At 38.1% G+C, this 24,849-nt stretch overlaps 1 protein-coding gene across 3 annotated transcripts; it reads left to right on the top strand.

The window, feature by feature from the left end:
* The first annotated feature begins 684 nt into the window (after positions 1–684).
* On the top strand, positions 685–24,345 carry GLYR2 (glyoxylate reductase 2). Of its 3 annotated transcripts, none has more exons than XM_028263782.2 (12): positions 685–998; positions 3,125–3,206; positions 3,637–3,702; positions 5,490–5,565; positions 5,638–5,693; positions 15,185–15,269; positions 15,429–15,489; positions 15,733–15,785; positions 22,898–22,968; positions 23,062–23,134; positions 23,746–23,850; positions 23,932–24,345. In XM_028263782.2, the coding sequence occupies exons 1-12, from the start codon at positions 812–814 to the stop codon at positions 24,100–24,102; spliced, it is 1,086 nt and encodes a 361-aa protein (XP_028119583.2). In that variant the 5' UTR covers positions 685–811; the 3' UTR covers positions 24,103–24,345. The 3 variants fall into 3 exon arrangements, with proteins under 3 accessions (XP_028119583.2, XP_028119584.2, XP_028119585.2); XM_028263783.2 differs by having other exon boundaries at positions 704–998; positions 3,128–3,206; XM_028263784.2 differs by having other exon boundaries at positions 716–998; positions 3,112–3,206.
* The last annotated feature ends 504 nt before the right edge of the window (positions 24,346–24,849 follow it).

The raw sequence follows: 24,849 nt of genomic DNA, 5'->3' as shown, positions 1-24,849 counted from the left end.
TATATAATAAAAGATGTTGGTTTTTTATTAGAACAATCGACAAAAATCATAACACACAATCATATCATTCTTTTTATTTTATTTATTTTTACGTGTTTAAGTAAAAAATAAAAAAAATTAAAATTAAAATAACCACGGAAAATGAGCCGTAGCTCGAATATATTGGCTCGAATTGGCTCGAAAGTCCTCGCCTCCCTCGCCTCTCTTCTTTCTTCTTTTCCTTTTCTTGTTTTTCAATACAGACAGAGGAGAAAGAGGGAGAGAAGAGAGTAAGAAGAGAGGAGAAAAGAAAGAGGAGGGGAAAAGGGAATGGAGAGAAGAGAGGGCCCCTGCGCTTTTGCCGTCGGCCGAGCCCCTCCGCTTCCGCCGTCGACCGATCGTTACAGCTCGCAGCTCGTCACTCGTCCCTCGTCATAGCTCGTCCACCGTCGCCTCCGCCTCTACCTCTTTTTTCTTCTTCTTCCTTCTCTTCTTCTTCTTCTTCTTCTGGTTGATGTTGGACCCTCCGCTTCTGGTTCTGCTTCACCTTCATCTTCAAAAAAATGAAAATAAATCTCCAAAATGGCGTGATTTTAGATTCGAGTCAATTTCAAACTCGACAATTTCGAGCACCCTAGCAGTTCCGAAATAACCACCATCCAAACACATATAAGACAAGAACAGGTCATAAGTAAGGAATAATTAATAGAATTTCCAATATCCTTGTTATGCAACTTGTTTGTGCTGCTGATTAAAATGTTATCCAAACATTTCACATAGAAAGGCGAGCTTCAAAACGAGGAGTGCCATTTACAAGAGAGGCCAGCAGAAAATGGGGATGAGCTTGGTGAAGGGCAACTACCAGCTATCCACTTGTATCCTCCTCAATTCGCAGCACCGAACCACTGTCTTCCCAACAAAAACCATGCCAATTATGTGTTCCAGCTTTTCTAAGCCTCTGTTTTCTTTTTCTTCTTTTAAGGCCTTCTCTTCTCAGACATCTGCTTCTACATCCAACCGTAATTCTCTCTCTCTCTCTTTCGCACATGTCTTTCTTTAGCTTTGGTCAATTTCTTAATTGTGTATTCAATTTTTATTTTTAATTTTACTTTTTTTGAATTTTTATGTATACATATGCGTTAAAGAACCTCCAAAACTTGGCAATGAGATATGAGATAAGTTGCTAGCTGCTACTTTTGTAATTTGTATTACCACTTTTAAGCTGGGTTTGGATCATATGGAATTGGGTAGAGTTTTAGAAAGGGAAATGAAACATGTTAATGAAATATATATATATATATATAAATATGTTAATATTATTTTTCTTCATTTTTCTTTCCCTCTTCAAATTCCTATCCAAATCAATGATAAAAGATAATTTGACTTGTTAACTTAAATTGAAAGGGTACCCTTTTGACGGGGGATTACTCTGAAGTTAAAAAGATGGGAGGGAGGATCGTAACTATCAAACCAATTGATGATCAGATAGGACTAAAAATGTAAAAGGACAAGGGGTAAATTTTGAACAACTTCTGCTCGGTTTGTTTGGATGAAAATCAATTTTCTGAAAATGCCTTTTGGCTGTTGGTACAACAAAAAATGAGAGTCTAATGTTTTCCGTTGTCAATAGAAAATAAGTTTATTTGGGCGGAAAATGATTTCTACTCCCATCGCCATCCCCATGCTCACCTCCACCCCACCTCTACCACCGTTGCCGCCGCCACCAGCACTAGCACTAGTGCACCACTAATACAACTATTAGGACATTAGTCTCAAGAATGCAACCAAAGGCGAGAAACATTTTATGTATACAATTTTCCATAGAAAATGCTTTATGTTCTATTTTTCAGTTGCTAATAAGGTGACATAAGAAAGTAGTTTCTTCAAATTTAGTGTGGGGTTGCTGAATGTGCATAACTTCTCTGCATTGGTGATCAAATAAAGAATAAATGTCTTCTTCTCTTGACATGCATAAATGGTACTCAATACATGTTCATATTGATGTGTCTGGTTTGTTAAATATGCCAAGGTTTCCAGAAGTAAATTTCAGGGGCTTGTTTCTATAGAGATTTGTCCATAGAAATGTGATGAATCCATTTTAGAAAAGGAAGGCAAATATGTTTTGGTAACTTAATAAAAGATTTCCTCTTTTCTTTTCAAAAAGACAGCTGTGAATCTGTGATAGCCTATGCTGTTGGCATGGTGGTAAATGTGCAGCAAAGAAGGGATTGTGCTGGTGGTGGTGTCACAGCAACAGTAGTTGTGGCATTGCTAGTGAAGGTAGCAAGAAACTGGAAATTACTAGATCTGTGTTTCTAATGTTTTGATGGTAGTGATTACCATCAAAAGATGTTGCGGTAGTAGAGTACCAATAGATGTGTTATTTTTGTGGCAGTCGACTATAGTATCAACGAGTGTTATTTGTGACGGAGTGGGTGGATGTTTGCAAAGGTGGATACCAATGGCAAATGTGAAGGGCGAGGTGCTTATTATTATTTTATTTATTTATTTATTTTGTTGAGGATGCCATTGTAGTGATATCGTGCAGTTGGAGGTGTCAAAGGTGGCAGTAGATGTTTTTGTTTGTTTGTTTATTATTGTTATTAATGGGTGTGTTTTTGATGTAGCATAGTGAAGAGAAGTAGGGGAAAAAAAGAAGCATAAGTAGGGAGAAGAAGAAATTGGGGACCAATCCTAAGCAATATCTCAATATCAATTATTCAATACTCAGCCATATCAAGTCTGATAATAAAATTATTACATAAAAAAAAAAAAAAAAACCCTATAATAATTAAATCCTAATAAAACAACAAATAATAATAATAATAATTCCTTATCTTTAATTTATCTTCGTCAAACGCCTTTTCATTCCCCATTTGCTTGACATTTGAAAGTTAGATGCAAATATATGGTTGCTCAACATTTTGATCTTTTGTTGAAATGAAGACAACTCATAAATTGAAGTTAAAAAAAGGAATAAACTAAGAAAATGTATTGCCAGTTTACAACTAGCACACTCGATTAGTTTCAAATCATGATGTAGTGTACTAGCTTTCACATGCAAATTGACTTGTTTTCTAAATGGTATGTTTTAGTGACAACTCAAGTGTTACCCTTACAACCAAGTTTTAGTTTGTCATTGCAGCAGATGAAATGCCAGCACATGTTGGCTTTTTAGGTCTTGGAATTATGGGCTCACCAATGGCTCAAAATCTCATAAAAGCTGGGTATGATGTTATCTCTTTACTTGATTTGAGCTAATGTATTGTCAACACTGCCTGAAGGATTAATTGGAAAGCTCAAGCTTGCTTTCCACTTGCTAATTATATATTCAAAGTAATTAGAGTCATTAGACTCAACTTTAGTTTTATTATCCCAATTGAATTGATTTGTTTGAATTGTATTGTAGTCGTGTGTTTCTTATTAAGCAATATTTGTAGCATGACTATACTTAAGGCTGAAAAAACATTGTCCATGTATTTACGTCTACTTAAGAGCAGTGATATTGCAAAGCACTTTTGACTTTTCCAGAAAAATTGAAGGACGTGCCTACTTGAGTTTCTCTAGAAACACTTAAAGATGCTTTGGCTGTAACATTTTCCTATATTCAAATTAAAATGTATACGAAAGTTTTATTGTTGATTGACATGTTTGTAGATGCAACGTAACTGTTTGGAATAGGACGAAGAGCAAATGCGATCCTCTCATCTCGTTAGGTGCAAAGTAAGTTGTTGCTGTACAACCTATTTAATGGTCTTTGCAATATATTTTGGTTATGGTCTACAATATGAATTCCTACTTATCATCTTAATGCCCCCGCAATTTAGTTTAAAAGATAGTTGTTGAGAAAGAATAGTAATTAAAAAAAAAAAAGAGAGGATAAATTACATTTTGTACCCTATAGTTTACATCAGATCTCACTTTGGTCCTTTATTTTTCAATATAATAGTTAACCCCTTGGACTTTTGGTCAAGTTGCAATGTGGCCTTTTAGTTTATTGGTGTTAAATTGTCTAACGAAAATTATCATGTGTCCCTTACGTGAGGCATTGTTTAGGCAAAAATGTAAATTTCTACTTCTATATTTTTCCGTTGTATTGTCTTTCTCTACCACCACCGACCATCCTTTCCATAGTGGGTCTAGAAGATACAAATAGAGAGACAAAATATAGTGGAAAAATAAAGTACAAGAAGAAAATTACATTTTTGTCTTGAAAAATGCCTCATGTGAGGCAATTTCCATTAAGCAGTTTAACAAGAAACTAATGGAAGGGCCACATTACAATTTCACCTAAGTTTGATGGATTGACTGTTTCTATAGAAAAACGAGGGACCAGAGTGAGATTTGATGTAACATGAATGGGTGCAAAGTGTAATTTACCCAAAAACGTATGTTGACGTCTGCATATTTGTAATGGCATGTGTCTATGAGGATTGTAAAATAAGGTCTAACCGTGAAAACAGCCGTAAGCTCTGCCTCATTCCCTTTATAAGCTGCTGGCAGCACTCGTTTTGTCTAGTAGGTTGGGTTGGAAAGGATGCTTGGATGTTTCAGCCTTCATAATCCATGTTGGGATGGGGTGGTTAAAAGTCAGACCTTATTACAAAGACTTAAAATAGTATGCTGAAACATCTCCATGCACTTCAAACTAACAAAGCTCATGTTGGATGGGAGCACTATTGGCGGTCGTGTTGCTGTAACTTGAACCCTAGCCACAAGGCTGGGTCGGATTGCACTTACCATCACACCAAGTCGTGGAAATAATAATATCAATAGTCTATTTAGTTTTCACAAACAAGGAAGTTAGTATAATGTTTGGGGATTCTGTGCATTCCATGGTTTATGGCTTCCTGTTGGTCTTGTGATACACATTTCTTGCTCATTTATGATAAGTGCTGATCTTATTTGATGTTCTTGGAACCATGTCACTCACATCAATATTTAAATTATTTTATCAGGGAAGGCTGTGAGGGTGCATGGTTTTTGCTAGACACATGATGTTGAGTGCTGCATTTTCTTTTAACGTGTACACAAAGCAGAGTTCATGAGCATAATGAGGGAATAAATGCATACCATGGGACTTGAGCCTAGGACCTCTTGAGACCATGGCTCTCATGCCATGTTAGATCCCCAATTGTCCAAAAGCTAAGTTGTTAGGAAATAGACCCAACAATGTATATCAAGCTATCGAACAGTTAATGTTGGTGTCAACTGGAAGGACTGTGTTTGTGTGCCTACAAATATCTCTAACTAGTTCTCAGGTATGACATCAAGGTTTCTTTGTGACATGAATAGTTGGAGCTTCTTTGAATAGGTCTTTTTTCTTTTACTTTGAGTGGGCAATATAACCGGCTTGCCGTGAGCCTGAAACATCAAGGTTGATGAATCAACTAGGTACAACTTGGTCCACTAGGAGTAACCTTTGATATCTGAACCCGCTTTCTTTGGTTGATTGATTGTAATTCTTTTATAAGAACTGTTGCAATAGAGATAGCTACTCTTGTATGCAGATATAAATCATCTCCTGAGGAAGTCGCTGCAAGTTGCAATGTCACATTTGCCATGCTTGCTGAGCCTGAAAGTGCAGTGCGTATGTTTTATTTTAGTTATGCTTGTCTGCTATGTCGGTAATTGCTACTTATAGTTGCTTTTTATCAGTTGGATGTTGCTTGTGGAGAGCATGGAGCAGCAAGAGGAATGAGTCCAGGAAAAGGGTATTGTTTCCTTGTGTTTCTTTATGCGAAGGATTCTTATGATAATGAGCTATCAGTTTAGTGTCAGTACTCTTAGCACTATATTGGAATCAATTTAAGACAATATTTTAAACTCAGTTTGCAGTCTCCTTAGTGATTATGCTACCAGTTCACTTTTTAATTGTTACAGCAAAATTCATTTATTGGAAAAACTAGGTACATTCTGTTTATTCACTAAACTGGATGGGCCAAAATCCGAGGGTTAGATGAAGTAATCTTTAGAAACTATATTCCAATTATCTCTACATGCAGATATGTTTTCTGATAATTGATGAAATTTCCCATGAGCAAATTCTAATTTCACAGTTTCAAGAAGCAAGGAAGAACAAGATTTGACAGATATGCATAGGCTGTTGATGTAGGGACAAGTCAATGTGGTTAAATTCAAAGCACCCATGCTCAATCTGAATTGGCCTGACGATTGAAACTCACTACTTTGTTGAGGCTTTCTATTCACAAGCGAATTCCTCAGGAGATGAGCCAATTTTTGGTCAAATTATAAAATTCCATAAGTTTCTTGTAGCCAATTTTTGGTCAAATTCCGTCGTTTCGGCTTCCAAATTTGCATGTTTTTCCCTTTATGGAAAGTTTTGTTTAGTAATAACTTTATTTAGTGTCATTTGTTTTGGCATGTTTCTTACACTTTCTAGTATTCAAATTTGGGTTAACTCAAATTTACTATTTTTGGTAATTGTTTCGTTTCTGAATTATTTTGTGTTCTGCAAGGATTAGGAATTTAGGATTAGTCTATTATATAACGAAAAGAAAACCTTCATCAGAGGCATTTTTTGCCTTAATAATATTTCAGAGTTCATATTTCCCTTGTGGATTCAAGTTTCTTACTCGTGGACTTGAGAGACCTTTTCATCTTCTAGAATGATATATAGCTACCGTGTGATATTTGGTTACGGCAGTCATTTTCTTTCCATCGATAGAAGTTATTCCTTTTGTAATTGCACATGCACCTTCAGTTTTCTGTGATGTAAATGGAAAGATATACATATAAAAACTTTCCTCCGAATGAATTTGAAAAGAGTTCATTTTGCCAAAGGTTTTCAGTTCTCTCTGCTGTGGTGCCTTTGTATACTATGAGTTTTATGACTTATATTTGGAGAACCATCAGATTTGAGATACTTTAATGATAAATAATGTTTGATTTTATTTTATATTTTTGATCATTTGTGTTGGCCTATTCTTTTTGTGGGTGATGACTTTTTCTTTTTATTAAAAAAAAATATTTTTAATTTTCCAATGAATGCAAATGGGTTGGAGCAATTTGTGGACTCTGGTTAGAGCTCAGTCCAGTCATATCCATAACTGTGTGAAGCAGCTTTAAAAACTTGTATTAGAGAAATTATGATATCACTGATAAGAGTACTGAAACACATGTTCTCAGGGGATTAGTGTGTACTGCCATTGTAGAGGAGCACTTCTTATAACAAATCTCGTGTAACTAACTAGAGAGTTGGGTAGCTGGGTTGTTAGTTTGTTATGTATATAGTTAGATAGATGTACTAGTATATATAGGACTGTACACCATTGAATTGAGCTTGGAATGAGCATATCTTTTCTATCATTTGTATCTCTCTTTGCGGTATCAGAGCTTCTATAGCTCTCACGAGCACACAATAATGGCAGCATCATCATCTCTTCCATCAAATCTTTTCTTGCTCATCTCTAATCTCAACTCTCTGGTTACAGTTAAGCTCGATTCATCCAATTATCTTGTTTGGAGGAATCAATTTCTCAATATTTTGTGTGTTACTGAACTTGAATATGTTGATGGATCATCCTTGTATCCATTGGAGAAGATCATCGATTCTACAGGCAAAGAGGAGTCAAATGCAGCCTACAAACAGTGGAGGTTAGTAGATGCACATCTGCTAAGTTGTTTGACTGCGACATTGTCTTCGTCTGTCTTCTCCTCCTTTGTTCGTCTTCAGCGAAGCAAAGATGTCTGGCTTGTTCACACATTCACCAATTGAAGAACAAATTGAATGTTGTTGTCAAGAAATCACAAACAAAGGAGGAATATTTGTCACAGATTCGAGATCTTGCAAGTCAGTTATCTCTCTCCTCCTTTCCAATCGATGATGAAGACTTGGTTCTTGTTACCTTGAATGGCTTACCTGGTGATTGTAGTGCATTCAAGATGACTATTCGAGCTAGATCTGGTTCTATAACAATGGAGGAGTTATCTTCCTTACTGTGTTCTGAGTTCATTCACGTTGAGAAACATACCTCTAACTCTGATCTTCATCTTGCTTATGCTACAACTACAGGTCCTGGTACTTCTAGTTATGGTGCTTCTGCCTCTCATGCTTTAGGAAATTCGTTCAATAACGGTGGATCTTCATCTTCTCGTGGTCGTTATTTCCATAACCACAATCGTGGAGATAGATTCTCGGATAGAAGTTTTCGCAGAGGTGGAAATAGATCTGATGGTCATCGATCTGATGTTGCTCGATCTAGTCAATTCAATCCGCATGTCAGATCTGTGGTCATGATAATCACACTGCTGTGGATTGCTGGTATCATCAAGATATTTCTGGATCTTTGAACACCAAGTCTACCTCCAATTCGAGAGCATATGTGTCCTCCTCCTTTTCCCCACAGTCCTCCACTGCTTCTCAGCTTTGGTACTTGGATACTGCTGCAACAGATCATATTACTCATGATCTAGGTAATCTTCATTTTCAGCAGCCCTATCTTGGTGTTGATCAGGTTACTGTTGGAAGTGGCCACACACTTCCTATTCATCACACAGGTAAAGGAATTTTACCTACTCTTACAGGTTGTTCTTTTGCCTTTAACAATCTTCTTCATGTTCCTTCTATCAATTCCAATCTCATTTCTGTTCAGAAATTTGCTAAAGACAATAATTGTTTAATCACTTTTGATGACTCATCTTTTCTTGTTCAGGACAAGATCACCAAGAAACCAATCTTTAGAGGCCCTAATATTCAAAGCTTCTATCAGTTTCGTTCTCCTCTGCATAATATCTCCTCTCCGTTTACACATGCTTCACAGGTCTCACAAGCTCTTCTCAGTGCCAAACTTTCTGAAACTACTTGGTACAGACGATTAGGCCATCCATCTACACAGACACTCATGTTTTGCATCATTTTGTACTTCCTGTTTGTAATAAGCATCAATCTTCTCTTTGTTTAGCTTGTTCTGTTGCAAAGGCTCATTGATTGCCTTTTCAGTTTTCTAGTTCTACTGTCAATCAGGTTTCCTCTTTAATCCATAGTGATGTTTGGGACCCTTTTGCATCCTCTACTTCTGGTTTCAAGTATTATATACTTTTCATCGATCATTTTAGTAAATTCACATGGATCTATCCTTTGCATTATACGAGTGAGGTATTTTCTAAACTCCTACATTTTAAAGCTTTGGTGGAAAAACAATTTTGCACTCCCCTGCAAATATTAAGGACAGATCAAGGGGGAGAGTATCTTAGTAAGCAATTTCAGAGTTTTTTGGCTTCACATAGCATAGTTCATCAGTTGAGTTGTGCTCACACTCCACCTCAGAATGGAGTTGCTGAGAGAAAGCATAGACATCTTATTGAGACAACTATTGGCCTCATGCATCAGTCCTCTCTTCCTCTTCCTTTTGGTTTGATGCCTTGGCTGCAGCTGTTTATCTTATCAACAGGTTGCCTAGTAGTACATTGCATAATCAATCTCCTTCTGAGAAACTTTATGGCTCGTCTCCAGACTATTCTTTTCTTAGGGTCTTTGGTTGTCAGTGTTTTCCATGGCTTATTCCTTACACTACTCACAAACTGCAACATAGGTCTATTCCTTGTGTGTTTTTTTGGGTTGTCACCCCCTATCAAAGGCTATAGATGTCTTGATCCTCAATCTGGTACAATTTATATTGCAAGACATGTTTGGTTTAATGAACATGTTTTCCCCTTTTCCACATTAGCTTCTTCTCCTCTCTCTCTTTTGCATACCTTCTTTTGGCCTGCTTCCTCTTCCTCTGCTGCTGCTCCATCTTCTGTCTCACAGGTGTTGTCTCCATCTAATCCAATTATCACTTCTCCTCCTCCTACTCCTAATTCTGCTCACCAGTATTCTCCTACTCCTGTTTCTTCTCAGCGGCCTCTTACCTCTTCTACTCATCCCATACAGCTGCCACATGTTTCTGCCTACTAGGTCTAAAACAGGCTCCTTAAAACCTAAGGTTCTGATTTCTAGTACTTCCTCCTCTTCTTCTCCTACTTGCTCAGATTCTGAACCTCTCTCCTACCTTGAAGCCTCTAAGAGTCCTGCTTGGACTGCTGCTATGGTTGATAAGTTTACTGCCTTACGGAAACAAGGCACTTGTGTTGGAATGTGTTCCACATCACCTGGAGTTGCCCCATCTGTGCTAATTATAAGGCTTCAATTTGTCTCTCCTCAATACCTGGGTTTTAAGGAGAAGTGTTGGCTGGGTTTTTCAATTTGGTATTAGAGCTTGGTTGGGCCTGTGACTAGTGTGCTGTTTGTCTGGCTACTGTGTGTTGTGGTCCAGGAGGGTGTGTTCGAATTTGTCCCGCATCTCACATCACCTAGAGTTGCCTCATTTGTGCTGGTTATAAGGCTCCAATTTCCCTCTTCTTAATACATAGGTTTTAAGGAGAAGTGTAAACTAGGCTTTTTAATTTATGTTCTCTTCCACCTAACAAACTGTTTGTTTGAGAGAAAATTAACTAAGGGAATGATAATGATATCACCTCATTTTATATTAATCAACCAACAGTTACAAAGAAAGCCCTAAGGCACTAATTAAGGAATTACAATATAATTTCAATAAGAAAACAAATAATTGACAGATTCTAACATATATTCTAACACTCCCCCCTCAAGCTGGTGCAAAGATATCTCTCATGCTTAGCTTGCCAAGAATATCATGAAATTGTTTACTCTCAACTCCCTTGGTGAGGATATCTGCAAGTTGTTCACTAGACTGCACAAATGGAGTACGTATTGTGCCACTAGTGAGCTTCTCTTTGATGAAGTGACGATCAATCTTAATATGCTTTGTCCTGTCATGTTGAACCGGATTGTGAGCTATGTTGATGGCAGCTTTATTATCACAATATAGTCGCATGGAGTCTTTCTAATCAATTCTCAGATCATGTAACAACTTGATCCACAAGAGCTCACACACACCTTGTGCCATAGCTCTAAACTTAGCTTCTGCGTTAGACTTGACAACCACATTCTGTTTCTTACTTCTCTAAGTAGCCAAATTGCTTCCAACTAAGGTACAATACCCTGAAATGGACCTTCTATTAGGTACGGATCCTGCCCAATCAGCATCCGTATAAGCTTTCACACTAGGATGATCATTTTTGGAAAACTAAAGACCTTTTTCAGGAAAAGATTTTGAGTATCTCAAAATTATCATAACTGCCGCCAAGTGTGTTTCATGAGGAGCGTGCATAAACTAGCTAACCACACTAATGGCAATAGTAATATTAGGACGAAAATGGGATAAGTAAATAAGCTTACTTACTAGTCTCTAATAACTCCCCCTGTCAACGACTGCACACTATCATCACAAAGTTTTTTATTAGGCTCCAGTGGTGTGTCACAAGCTTTGCTTCCAAGCATCCATGTTTCCTTTAATAGGTCAAGGATATTTTTTCTCTGACAGATGAAAATTCCATCTTTGGACCTACCACTTCAATTCCCAGAAAGTACTTCAGGTTCCCCAAATCTTTGATTTCAAACTCACTTGTCAAATGTTGCTTCAACAAATGGATTTCATCAACATCATTTCCTATAAGAATTATGTCATCCACATATACAATGAGAGCTATAGTCTTACGATGAGATGAATGTTTAACAAATAGAGTATGGTCAGCTTAACTCTGTTTAAAGCCATATTTCAGCATTGCCTGAGTGAACCTCTCAAACCAAGCCCTAGGGGACTGTTTGAAGCCATATAATGACTTTCGAAGTTGACACACCTTACCCTTAGTTTGAAAGAGTTTCAAAATCAGGAGAAATATCCATATACACCTCCTCTTCTATGAAAGCATATGTCACATCAAATTGATGAAGTGGCCAATTCAGATTAGTTGCCAGAGAGAGAAATACTCTGACTGAATTTATCTTTGCAACTGGAGCAAATGTCTCTTGGTAGTCCACCCCATAGGTCTAAGTAAAACCCTTTGCTAACAAGTCAAGCTTTATACCACTCAGTTGAACCATCTGTCTTGTGCTTCACAGTATACACCTATTTGCAACCTGAAGTTCGTTTTCCCCTAGGTAACTCAGTCAAAACCCAAGTGTTATTCTTATGAAGTGCCTCCACATGGCTAGTTTTCACTTGGGAATAGTAAGAGCATGTTGAAAATGATTCAGTATACTAACAGAGGAAATTTTTGACACAAATACTTTATATGAAGAGGACGAATGAGAATAAGACACAAAATTAGAAATATGATGATAAGTGTAAGATCTCACACTTTTCTCTTGGCAATGGGTATATCAAGATCAGTAGGCCTAGGCTTAGAGGTAGCAATATCTAAAATTTTAGGAGTTACGTGGACCTTCATCAAGAGAAGGAGATGGTAGTAGTTGATCAGAAATGGTCTCTTGTATCCAAGTAACTTTTTGCCTTTCTTTATCCCTGACATAGACCTGCCCTTCTTTGTTCTTGGCAACATCAGATTTTATATTACTAGTAATAGATACCACTGGAGGTGGTACTGGACCAGAAATAATAGGTACCTCTAGTGGCAGTACTGAGCCAAAAATAATAGAAGCAACAAGACTCTCTTCCCTCCAAAACTCCTCCTAAAGAGATGATTGGGACACTAGACTGGAGAAGAAGTAGGATTGAGGCTCCAAAAAGATGACATCCATGGACACAAACCATTTACGAGAGGGAGGATGATAACACTTGTACCCTTTTTGAGTAGGTGAGTAACCCAAGAACACACACTTGAGAGAATGAGGATCCATCTTACCCCAAGCCTGGGACATGGTATCAGAGCCAAAACCCTAAACCCATCACCCACACAGTCACCAGCCACCACCCGATCACCACCTATCACTACCCAACCTATCCCAGACCCTGTTAGCTCCAGCAAAAGGGAGTCAACTACTATCTAGGGCCTGTTGACCTCTTTCAACACCTCTCTGGGTGGTTTCGGACCAGCAACCACTCACCCCAGGGGTTTTCGGCCCCAACCAACACCCTCTTAGGGCTTTTCGGCTCCATCCAACCTCATTCAGACTGCTCCTGTGGTCTGGTGGGTGCTTTGGCCTTCCGTGTGGTCTTCTTTTGTGTGTTTCGAACTCTCGGTGAAAATGTTTACGTATTTCTCAGCATTATATGTTTTGATAACACTCTTTGGTTCATCCTCTTTATTCCTACTGTGGTTGTTCATTGTGGTTGAATCTAAGACTGCTATTTTGATTGAAGTTTCACCTTTTCCCCATTTTATTTATTCTTTGGAGTGGTAAATGGCCCCATTAATCTAAGTGTTATGCTACCATAGTAGTCCGTGTTTGAGATTGTTTGTCCATTCCATCCTCTCTTTCCATTATTGTGATTAGTGTAGTGTTTTTTTAGTTAAGATAGTAGCATGAACATAGCTGACCCATCTAGTGAATCCACTACTTCTCACCCATCTACAGGAGAGAGTTTCAATCCAGTTATGACTACTATTTCTGAAAACCTGAACCCTAGCCTCAAAATCACCACCTCTCAGTTTAATAGTCACAGTGTCTTAAAACTTTTTCTGAAGAGTAGAGGGAAGATGGGATATGTTGATGGGAGAGTTCAAGCACTAAATATTATTGATTCGGGCTATGACCAATTGGAGATTGCAAATTCTTTGATCATGATGTGGCTCATTCATTCAACAGTCCCTGAGATTGGTGAAGGTTATTTATCCATGGAGACTGCCTAAGATGTTTGGGAGATAGTAGTTGCTACATATTCCTAGAAGGGGAATTTTTCTCAGTCACTGGAGTTGTGTTGATCTATTGAGTGCTCAGTATAGGGGGAGCAGATAGTTCTTCAGTATTATACCTTTCTGACTAATGGGTGGAAATGTCTAGATCATCTCCGGGATTACAAATCTGTCTGCATAGTTGACTCAATTGGTTACCGTCAGTTTCTTGCCCAGGACAGTCTTCAAGTTCCTGGAAGGCCTTAATGTGGAGTTTGACCCAGTCCGGAATCGTTTCCTTGACATGGATGTTCTTGCATCTCTTCAGGAGGCCTTTGCTTATGTCCAGAATGAAGAGAGTCATCATTTTACCATGTTACCTCCGAATTCTACATACCATTCAACATTACTTTCTTCTACACCTTCTCGAGATGGCGCTGGTGTGCCACTTTCTTCCTCTCATCATTCCGGGAAGGATAGTTTGTTCTGTGATTACTGTCGCCAGCCGAGACATACCCGTGAGACTTGTTGGAAGCTTCATGGGACTTCATCAAGGGGTCGAGATCTCTCTAGTCATAGAGGCGGTCGTTCTAGTCTGTCGCAAGGACGTGGGTCTTACTCTCGTACTCTAGTACTGTAGAGACACATGATTCCGCTCCGGTTATGTAGACTTCTGATCTGGTCTCAGGTATGTGGGGTGGATGATAAGAGTACCGAAACACATGTGTTCTCTGGGGATTAGTGTTTACTGCTATTGTAGACGAGCACTTCTTATAACAAGTCTTGTGTAACTAACTAGAGAGTTAAGTAGTTACGTTGTTAGTCTGTTACGTAAATAGTTAGATAGATATACGAGTATATATAGGACTGCACGCCATTGAATTGAGTATGGAATGAGAATATCTTTTCTATCATTTGTATCTTTCTTCAATCACATGGCTAAATCCAGCATTGAAAAGTTGCATGGTTGATTGACAAGTCAATGAAGTGGTATATAATGCACCAGCCATCGGTGCACATCAAATGGAACCATTGGCGAGACGTCATATGAGACCATACAATTAATTTCAAAGGGTATGTTTGTTCATTCTGTGTCACGGGCATGCAAACGTGCACCTGTCGCAACAGCTGGAAACTATGACCAATAGAGTCAGACACTTAGCTACATCTGCACGCATACGGAATGTGGTTCTGGTTGAGGCTTTCTTTCCATTATATTTGTAAAGGAGGCGCGGGACACCATTCCCTTTTGATTTAGAAACCATTTGAAATTATAATGCAATGGAATTTGAGTTTTGAAGAATTCATGCCCATATGCTGCCTGAAACAATTCTTTATAGAGTTTGGCAAGAACATGTGAACTGAATGAGTGGATGTGGTTGCTGTTAAGCTTTGGGATTCTGGGGCCCTCATTTCAAGTAGTTTTTTTTTTTTCTTTTTTTTTTTTTTCAATTTTTTTCTTTTAATTGCTCCACCATAAAATGCTTGTTACCTTTTATTGTGATGTATAGTTTCTGCTTAATTTCTTGCTTTGGATGGGTATTTGCAGGTATATAGATGTTTCCACAGTTGATGGTGCCACTTCTAAATTGATTGGTACAAAAATCAAAGATACTGGTGCGCTTTTTCTGGAGGTTTGTTTCAATTTTCTTTGTCTAGCTATCTCCATTAAGAATCTGTAGTACAAAAGTAATTGGTGCACATGGAAATGTTTACATAGCTGTGTATTTTATTTTTGTATGTTTTGAATTGCATGATAAAAATTCCATCTAGGTTTTTGACTTTCCCTATAGGCTCCAGTTTCGGGCTCCAAAAAACCAGCAGAAGATGGACAGCTGATATTTCTGACCGCAGGTAAGCAACGTTTTGTTGACTTCTTTTAGTTTATCCTGCTGTTCAATTTTAAACAGTTACTGTCTACTATTGATTCAGAAATTAAAGAAATTGTTTTTATTTTATTTTATATTTTTTTAGTGCAAGCATTCGAGGTCTTCTATCCAACTTAATTATGTTATTGGTTTTCCCACAAATTTTTTCTTCCACATTGTTGTCCAAGTTGTAAACTAAAGCTATAGCTACAATGCTACACTTTTTCAGGTGATAGATCCTTGTTTGAAATGGTGGCTCCACTCTTAGACATCATGGGAAAGGTATTTTATCTTTCTCTATATTGTTTGCCACCTCCTCCTTCTCCTCTTTTCATCCTACACGATAGGCCTACGTAGCAAAGGGTAACCCCTCCATGTATCCGTAATGTTAGTGTTTATTTGAGGAGAAATCAAACTTAAGGAATGATGAGACTATCACTTCTTTATATATTAATAATATGAAGCGTACAATAGAAGCCTCAAGGCACAAAAGGAAACTACAAATAATGACAGCTAAGTAGAATCACAATCACATAGACAAAGATATTATTCTAACACTCCCCCTCAAGCTGGTGCAAAAATATCTCTCACGCCCAGCTTGCTAAAAATATCATAGAACGGTTTACTTGCAACTCCCTTGGTGAGAATATCTGCCAATTGTTCTCCAGACTTTACAAAGTGGTACATATAGTGTCACTAGTGAGTTTCTCCTTGATGAAGCGACAATCAATTTCAACATGTTTTGTTTGGTCATGTTGAACTAGATTGTGAGCTATGTTAATAGCAGTCTTATTGTCACAGTATAGGCTCATAGAGTCTGTCTGTTCAATTCCCAGATTACTCAATAGTAACTTGATCCACAAAAGTTCACACACACCTTATGACATGGCTCTAACTCCACCTCTGCACTAGATCTAGCTACCCCATTCTGCTTCTTACTTCTCCAAGTAACCAAATTTCGCCCAACAAAGGTACAATATCCTGATGTGGACCTTCTATCAATTACCAATCTTGCCCAATCAGCGTCTATATAAACTTCCACACTAAGATGATCATGTTTGGAGAAATAAAAGCCCTTTCCAGGCGAAAATTTTAGGTATCTAAGAATCCGTATAACTGCAGCTAGGTGTCCCTCATGAGGAGTGTGCATGAACTGACTAACCACACTAACCGCAACAGCAATGTCCGGACGTGAATGAGATAGGTAAATGAGTTTATCCACTAGTCTTTGATAATTCCCCTGTCAACAAGAACTCCTCCACTGTCATCACCAAGTTTTTGGTTTGGCTCTAGCTGTGTGTCACAAGCTTTACTGCCAAGCATCCCGATTTCTTTTAATAGATCAAGCACATATTTCCTTTGACAAATGAAGATTCCATCCTTGGACTGGGCAACCTCAATACCTAGGAAATACTTTAAGTTTCCCAAGTCTTTGATTTCAAACTCGCTTGCCAAATATTCCTTCAACCGAAGAATTTCTTCAGCATCATCTCTTGTAAGTACTATGTTATCTACATATACAATGAGAGCTGTAGTCTTACCATATAATGAATGTTTAACAAACAAAGTGTGATTAGTTTGACCTTGTTTGAATCCATATCTAAGTATTGCTTGAGTAAATCTCTCACATCAGGCCCTTTGGGACTGTTTGAGACCATATAATGATTTTTGAAGCCTGCACACCTTACCCTTTGTTTTAAGATCTTCAAAGCCATGAGGAATGCCCATATACACTTCTTCTAGATCACCATGTAAGAAAGCATTCTTTACATCAAATTGGTGAAGTGGCCAATCCAGATTAGCTGCCAGAGAGAGGATTACCCTGACTGAATTCATCTTAGCAACTGGTGCAAATGTCTCTTGATAGTCTACTCCATAAGTCTGAGTAAAGCTTTTTGCTACAAGGCAAGCCTTAAAGTGCTCAATCGAACCATCTGTCTTGTGCTTCACAGTATACACCCACTTGCATCCCACAATTCGTTTGTCCTTAGGTAACTCTGTCAATTCCCAAGTGCCATTCTTATGAAGTGCTTTCATCTCTTCAATCATGGCACGTTTCCACTCAGGGGTGGTAAGAGCATCCTGAAATGATCAGGTATACTAATAGAGGAAATTTTTGACACGAAAGCTCTATATGAGGGAGACAAATTAGAATATGATAAAAATTTAGAGATAGGATATTGAGTACAAGACCTCACACCCTTCCGGTGGACAATAGGAATATCAAGATCTGTGTATTCAGGGTTATCAGAGTTACCTAGACTCTCATCAGTTGAAGGTGACGGCAGTGGAAGATCAAGAGAAGTGGTCACTTGGATCCAAGTAACCTTCTGTCTTTCTTTGTCCCTGACATAAACTTTTCCTTACTCCTTGAGTGTATTAGCTTATGTATTCCCAATAGCTGGTTCACATTGTGGTTCATACGCTATATCCTCAACAACTGGTAAAGGTTCAGAAATAGGTCCTATGCCAAGAATCTTTTCACACCAAGGCTCTCCCCTGAATGGATGACTGGGAAACCAGACAGGATAAGAAGTAGGACTAGGACTTAAAGAATGTGACATCCATGAATACAAACCACTTATGTGAAGGAAAATAATAACACTTATATCCCTTTTGAGTAGGTGAGTACACAAGAAAGACATATTTAAGAGAACAAGGACCCAGTTTACCACGAGTAGGAAAATGATTGTGAACAAAGCAGACACATCCAAAAACTTTGAGGGGAATAGAAGACACGGGTTGAGAGCCTAAGAATACCCGAAGAGGGGTTTGCTTGTGCAACACTTGAGTAGGGGAGGCGATTGATAAGATAGGCAGTGGTAAGGACAGCTTCACCCTAGTAAGACCGAGGCATGTGCATAGAGAAAGTCATGCAGCGAGCGATATCAAGAAGATGACGATTCTTGCATTCCGCAATCCCATTTTGCTGAGAGGTGTTGGTGCAAGAAGTCTAATGAATAATGCCATAACACAGAATTTGTACAACAGCCCCAAATTGAGTGCGAATCATCAAATGAAAGGTTTGAAACACAGAGAAAATCTCACTCTTTTCTTTTAGTAAATACATCCAAGTAGTGTGAGAAAAATCATCGATGAAGGTGACAAACCATCTATGGTCTTTTAATGAAACAACACGAGAAGGAACCCCAAACATCATAATGAATCCATGAAAAATGAACAAAACTTTTATTAATACTTGGAGCAAAAGAAGCTCGGTGTTGTTTGCCAAGTTGACCTAACTCACAGTTAAACTTAGAAACATTATTGTTCTTCTAAAAAAAGAAGGAAATAAATGCTTAAGTAATAAAAAAAGTGGATGTCCTAGATGCTGGTTCCAAAGCCAAATGTCGTCCTTGGTGATTGAAGATTGGATGGTAGGATGAGCCATGTGATCTGCCTTATCCAAGATGTAGAGACCATTCTCTGCTCTGCCACTGCCACTGCCACTGCCACTGCCACTGCCACTGCCAATCGTCCTCCTCGTGAAAAGGTCCTGAAAAAGACAATGATCAAGAAAAAAAGTTACACTACAACTCAAATCCTGAATAAGATGACTCAATGATAGAAGATTAATAAAGAAATTGGGAATATGTAAAACTGGTAACATAGGTAAAAAAGATGTGGCATAAATTAAACCTTTTCAAAAACAGAAAAAATAGTACCATCAGCAATCCTAATTTTGTCCTGACCTGAAGAGGGCGTATATTCCGAGAAAAGATCAGAAGATTCAATCATGTGATCCGAGGCATCAGAATCAATAATCCAAGGCAAAGTTTTATGATATAGGAAAGCATTTGTAGAAGAAGCTAAGTTATGGACAAACAAAGAGGAAGATGCAGCGGTAGGAGTAGTGGAAGTCCGACGGTCTAGCAAGTAACGTAGAGCATCCTCAAATTCAGAAGAAGACATACCAAACACAATATCAGTAGACAGGACAACTGGAGCTGAATCATATATATCAACTACACTAGAATGATGGGCGCGTGGATTAGACCCACATCCTCTAGACTGTTCAGATCGACTCCCTTGACTACCAGAGCGGTCACCACGATCCCTAGATGGAGTACCATGAAGCTTCTAACATGTCTAACGAGTGTGTCTAGGTCGTCGACAGTAGTTGTAGAACAAAGTATCCTTCTTAGAAGGATTGCATGTACCACGAGACAAACAATCTTTATCTCTAGGAGGAGCAGAGGCTAGGGCTGAGCACTCTATGGAGATAGGGGAAAGCATAGCTAAGCGGCGACTCTCCTCATTTTGAAGATAAGAAAACGCTTCTTGAAGGGAAGGGAGAACATCCATCCTAAGGACACGTCTTTGAACATGATCAAACTTCACATTGAGATCCTTCAGAAATTTAAAGATTCTATCTTGCTCAAAAAATTTGCGGTACCCCACAAAATCGGTTGGGCAGGCTAGTTTGTAGTCCTGAAAATGATTAAGATGTTTCCAACCATTACTTAGGAAGGTAAAGTATTGAAGGATGGTCATCTTGCCATGTACTGAGTGCTCAATTGAGCGGCGCAACGTAAAGGTTTGTGAAAAATTCTCCTTTTGGGAATAGGTAGTAGCCACAGCATCCCAAATGTCCTGAGCTGTATTTATAGATAAGTAGCTCTCACCAATATCAGAAACCATTGAATGGATGAGCCACTCCATAATCAGAGAATTTGTAATCTCCCATTGGTCATAACTAAGATCAGTGGTACTAGGTGCTTGGATTCTCCAATCAACATAACTCATCTTTCCTCGGTTTTTCAAGAAGGGTGTCAGAAACTGCAATCATGCAAGATAATTCTGACCATTAAACAAAGAGATGGTGATTTTCAAGCTAGGGTTAAGGTTTTCTGATGCAGTAGTCATAATGGGACTCTCCTCTTTAGGTGGCTGAGAACTAGTAGTAGATTCACTGGTAAGTTCAGCCATATCAGTATGCTACTATCTAAACGACAACCTGCGACAATCACTACTGCTGGAAGAGGGAAAAATGACTGGAATCAAGACACATATAATCACAAACCATTGAGAGATACAATCAGTCAAGGTTGAGGATTAGGGCCATATATTGACCCAAAAAATAAAACAAAAAGTAGGGAGAAGGTACCGTTAATCAAAACAGGGACTGAAGTACTCTCAGTAATAAAGTGAAGACTTGTAGCAAGGGAGAAACAAAGAACCAGATGGGTCTATCAAAACATATACTAGAACAAAGAGAGGCTGTTGAAACCCTAATCAAGATTCAAGGGAGGTGCCGAAATTGTCCTATCCAAGTCGTGAGCCCTAGGCGAGGCTACAAAAGAGCCGAAATAGGCTCTGGTGGTGTCGCCTAGGCCTGGGTGGCTGTTGGCTGGGCTTTGGGTGGTTGTCGGCTGCTCCTGGTGGCTATTGGCTGAGTCTGGGTGGCTTGGTGGTGTGTGGTGGTTTAGCGGTGTGGCATGGTGGTACTATGGTGGTTGGGTAAGGGTGGATTATGAACGTGGCTCTGATACCATGTTTATTTTTGGAGAAATCAAACTTAGGGAATGATGAGACCATCACTCCCTTATATATTAATAATGTGAAACGTGCAATAGAAGCCTCAAGGCACAAAAGGAAACTATAACTAATGACAGCTAAGCAGAATCACAATCACAAAGATATTATTCTAACACAATCACAAAGATATTATTCTAACAGTTAGTAGCAGAGTAGTAGGAAACTCCTACTTGGGTTTCTTACTTAGAAATGCGATTCCGCACTCCCAAGTAAGAAACTTATAAGAAACTTGCTCCCGTCGAGGAAGAATCGCGCTCTAAACTGAGATAAAACCTCTCAAACATACAATTCTTCCAAAAAAAAAAAAAAAAAAACACACCCAAGATTTCACCTCAAAAACAAATTAATCTTCAACTTTTAATTTTATCAATTTAAACCCTATAATTTTAACTGGGTTTCAATTTAACTTATCTGTCCAAATCTGTTTATTGCTACCGGATAAAGAATAAATTAGTTTTTTAACCTATGGAACTTGTTACTAAATGCATTCACTACTTTTTCATCTACACCCATCTATCTATAGCCTCTCTACCCCACCCTCCTCTACTCTCTCTCCACCACACCGCGTCCCTTCCGTATCAAAAACTAAGAACCCATGGCTGAACGTTCTGATTGCAAAGAACGTACGTAATCCAACACATCCCCCACCAGCAAGAAGAACTACACAACTGAAACACAAAAATAACCAAATAAAACAATGTTTATACTTGCAATGATATAAGGTAATTGAATATTGGAGGTAAGAGTTACAGGAAATGTGAATACTACCCCCATTTGTTGAAAAGCAAAGAAAAATTGGATTTCTCAAATCGAGCGACCCCCTCAATAGGGACACTATCCTTGCTGATAAAAGACACAGTGGCATTGTCGGAGCTGAGAAAATGGGCCGAAGGACTCGACTTAGTGGTGGGGCCACCATTGCTTCTGCCTCCATCAGCGTTTGCGATGGTGAGTGGATTGGGAAATTGCTTGGTGATAGTTTCTCTTCTACAGATAACTTTAGGTCTGTAGTTGGCGTATAAAGAGGAGTGAATTGGGGAAGGATAGGTGAGGGAACATCTAGTGGCTGACATAGCTCCTTTTCTGGTTGGAGCTTGGCTTGGTGGCGGTGGCGGAGGTAGAAGTAGAGGCGAGGGGAAGGGGAATGGAAAATAGACTAAAAGAAAAGGAATGGTGAATTGATTGAATATGGTGAAGGGCATAGTAAAGTTCAGATAAGTGGTTAAGATTAAATCATATGGTACTTATAATTTGGTGCAAGTGAGTTGAAAGTTGAATTTTCCATCAGGTTTAAAGAGCCAATGAAAAAATGTCACCTATATTGCACAATTTTTTTGCCGTTAGTGTGATAATTGGACTTGGACAGATGGGTTAAATTGAAGCCTAATTAAAATTATGGGGTTTAATTTGATAAAATTAAAGATTGAGGATTAATTTGTTTTTGGGATAAAATTTTGGTTTTTTTTTTTTTTTTCTTTTTGTAATTTTTTTTTACTTAACAAAGATAATTTATGGTTGGCATAAATCTCCAATAATTACAGGTAAGGGGAACAAATAATTGTTAAAATATGTTTATATATAATTAATATATAAAATATATACACGCTCCCATAAGTGCTCCCAACCTTAAAATTTCTATATGCCCCCCCCCCCCCCCCCCCCTCCCCCACCCCGCCCCCGCCCTCACTTCATGCAACTACCCTGTGTCCCTCTTTTGAGAGTTGAACCTTACTTTATTCTGGTGAAGGAGCATCAGATACACGTGGGCTAGATTGCTGGTGATTTTGTTTGCGCTCTTTTTGACATTATGATCTGACTTTTTCTTTTCTTTTAACTTATCCTTTCTTCTATTCCAGTCAAGATTTTTTCTTGGGGATGTGGGGAATGGAGCTGCAATGAAACTTGTTGTCAACATGATCATGGGAAGGTTCTGCACATTCTCTTAATTTTTTATTTATTTATTTTTTTTGGTTCTAGTAATTTGTGACTAAAATGTTCTTCGATGTTTTACATTTTTCAGTATGATGGCATCTTTTTCTGAAGGAATGCTTCTCAGTGAAAAAGTAGGACTGGACCCTAGGGTTCTAGTAGAGGTATTCATTCGCTAGTTGGAGGCATAAATTGTTATAACAATGTAGTATTCATGGCACTCTATTAGGAATTTGTTCCTGAGTTGAGTATATTTGATTAACCACAAGGAAGCATGGGTGCAAATACGGATGCGAGTACAGGTATGTTGATACCGCAAAACCTAAAAAAATAAGATACGGGTACGGTACATCTATAAAAATATATATTTTTATAATTTGTAGTAGCATATGACATATAACAATTAAAAAATCAAATACAAAAAATAATTAAAGTATTTTGGTAATGGTCAAAAAAGAGCCCTAAATATTTTTTATACTTTCATAAATGCAAAAATACCATATATTTTTAACATTTTAAAAAATAAGCATAATATAATCTTTCTAGTACTCCTACATTCAAATAAATTACATTTATGACTCAAAATACTCACAAAAGTACCCAAAAGGTACCCATCCCGCATCTGTCCCATGCCCAAAATATTTCGCCTACCGGATAAGTATCCAATACTCGTATGTCAATTTTTTCAGCATACCCTGCTTCATAGATTAGTTGTCTTGTCTTCATACTTGCATGTAAGATGTTTCCCATTTGGTGCACCTTGTTGATTCTGCAGGTAGTCTCACAGGGTGCCATTAGTTCGCCAATGTTTTCGATGAAAGGTCCTTCAATGGTCCAGTCCATGTATCCTACTGCATTTCCTCTCAAGCATCAGCAAAAGGTTTGTAACCTCCCCTAGATTGCCAATAATGCACAAAAATCTACCACGGTGTTGTCTTACTGCAAATTTTATTTGTGGCAGGACCTGAGGCTTGCTCTGGGATTAGCTGAATCTGTTTCCCAACCTACACCAATCGCAGCTGCTGCAAATGAACTATACAAGGTTGCTAAATCTCGTGGCCTTAGTGACCACGACTTTTCAGCAGTCATCGAAGCACTAAAAATAAAATTGCAAACCCAATCAAAGGAGTAGAACATGTTTTCCTTTGTAGTGGTTTGTTAAAAATGGCTGGTTTAGCTTTTAGCTTGCCTCTTTTTTCTTTTTTTCTTTAAATAGCTTTACCTATTTGAGTTTGGCATTTTCTTTTTGGAAATTTTGGGTTGGGTTTTTTCCCTCATCCATGTTTTGTAACAATTATATATACAAGGCCACAAATAGTTCCTTCTTGTAATCATACAGACATAGCTATATATTTTGGTTGATATTTGATCTCAACTTCAAATAGGTTATAACTTAACTTTTTCCATGTTCTTCTTAGTCATGATTACAATTTATTTTAAAGTTGTACTTTGTTTTCCTTTGTAGTGGTCTGTCAAAAATGGTTGGTTTTGCCTCTTTTTTCCATTTTTCTTTAAATATCTTTGCCTATTTGAGTTTGGCATTTTCTTTTTGGAAATTTTGGGTTGGGTTTTTTTCCTCATCCTTGTTTTGTAACAATTATATATACAAGGCCACAAATAGTTCCTTATTGTAATCATACAGACACAGCTATAGATTTTATTTTTGGTTGATATTTGATCTCAACTTCAAATAGGTTATAACTTAACTCTTTCCATCATCATCATCATGATTACAATTGATTTTAAAGTTGTACTTTTTTAGAGCGACGTGGTTGATTTTAGAAGGTAATCTGTGTCCATGTTGACACAAACACCGCAAAATCCCATAATTAATGTGTGGTTGAATAAGTCATCAGTAATTAATGTGTGGTTGAATAAG

The sequence above is a fragment of the Camellia sinensis genome, chromosome 4 (genome assembly GCF_055761805.1).
Source record: "Camellia sinensis isolate YWXY chromosome 4, ASM5576180v1, whole genome shotgun sequence".
Lineage (NCBI taxonomy): Eukaryota > Viridiplantae > Streptophyta > Magnoliopsida > Ericales > Theaceae > Camellia > Camellia sinensis.
The sequence above is the reverse complement of the archived record's forward strand: the minus strand, read 5'-3'. Positions and strand labels throughout refer to the sequence as shown.

Coding starts and splice junctions, on each gene's coding strand:
- GLYR2 (XM_028263782.2), top strand. CDS start 812: ATGGGGATGAGCTTGGTGAAGGGCAACTACCAGCTATCCACTTGTATC. Junction 3,207..3,636: donor CAAAATCTCATAAAAGCTGG/GTATGATGTTAT, acceptor ACATGTTTGTAG/ATGCAACGTAACTGTTTGGA. Junction 22,969..23,061: donor GTCAACATGATCATGGGAAG/GTTCTGCACATT, acceptor TACATTTTTCAG/TATGATGGCATCTTTTTCTG.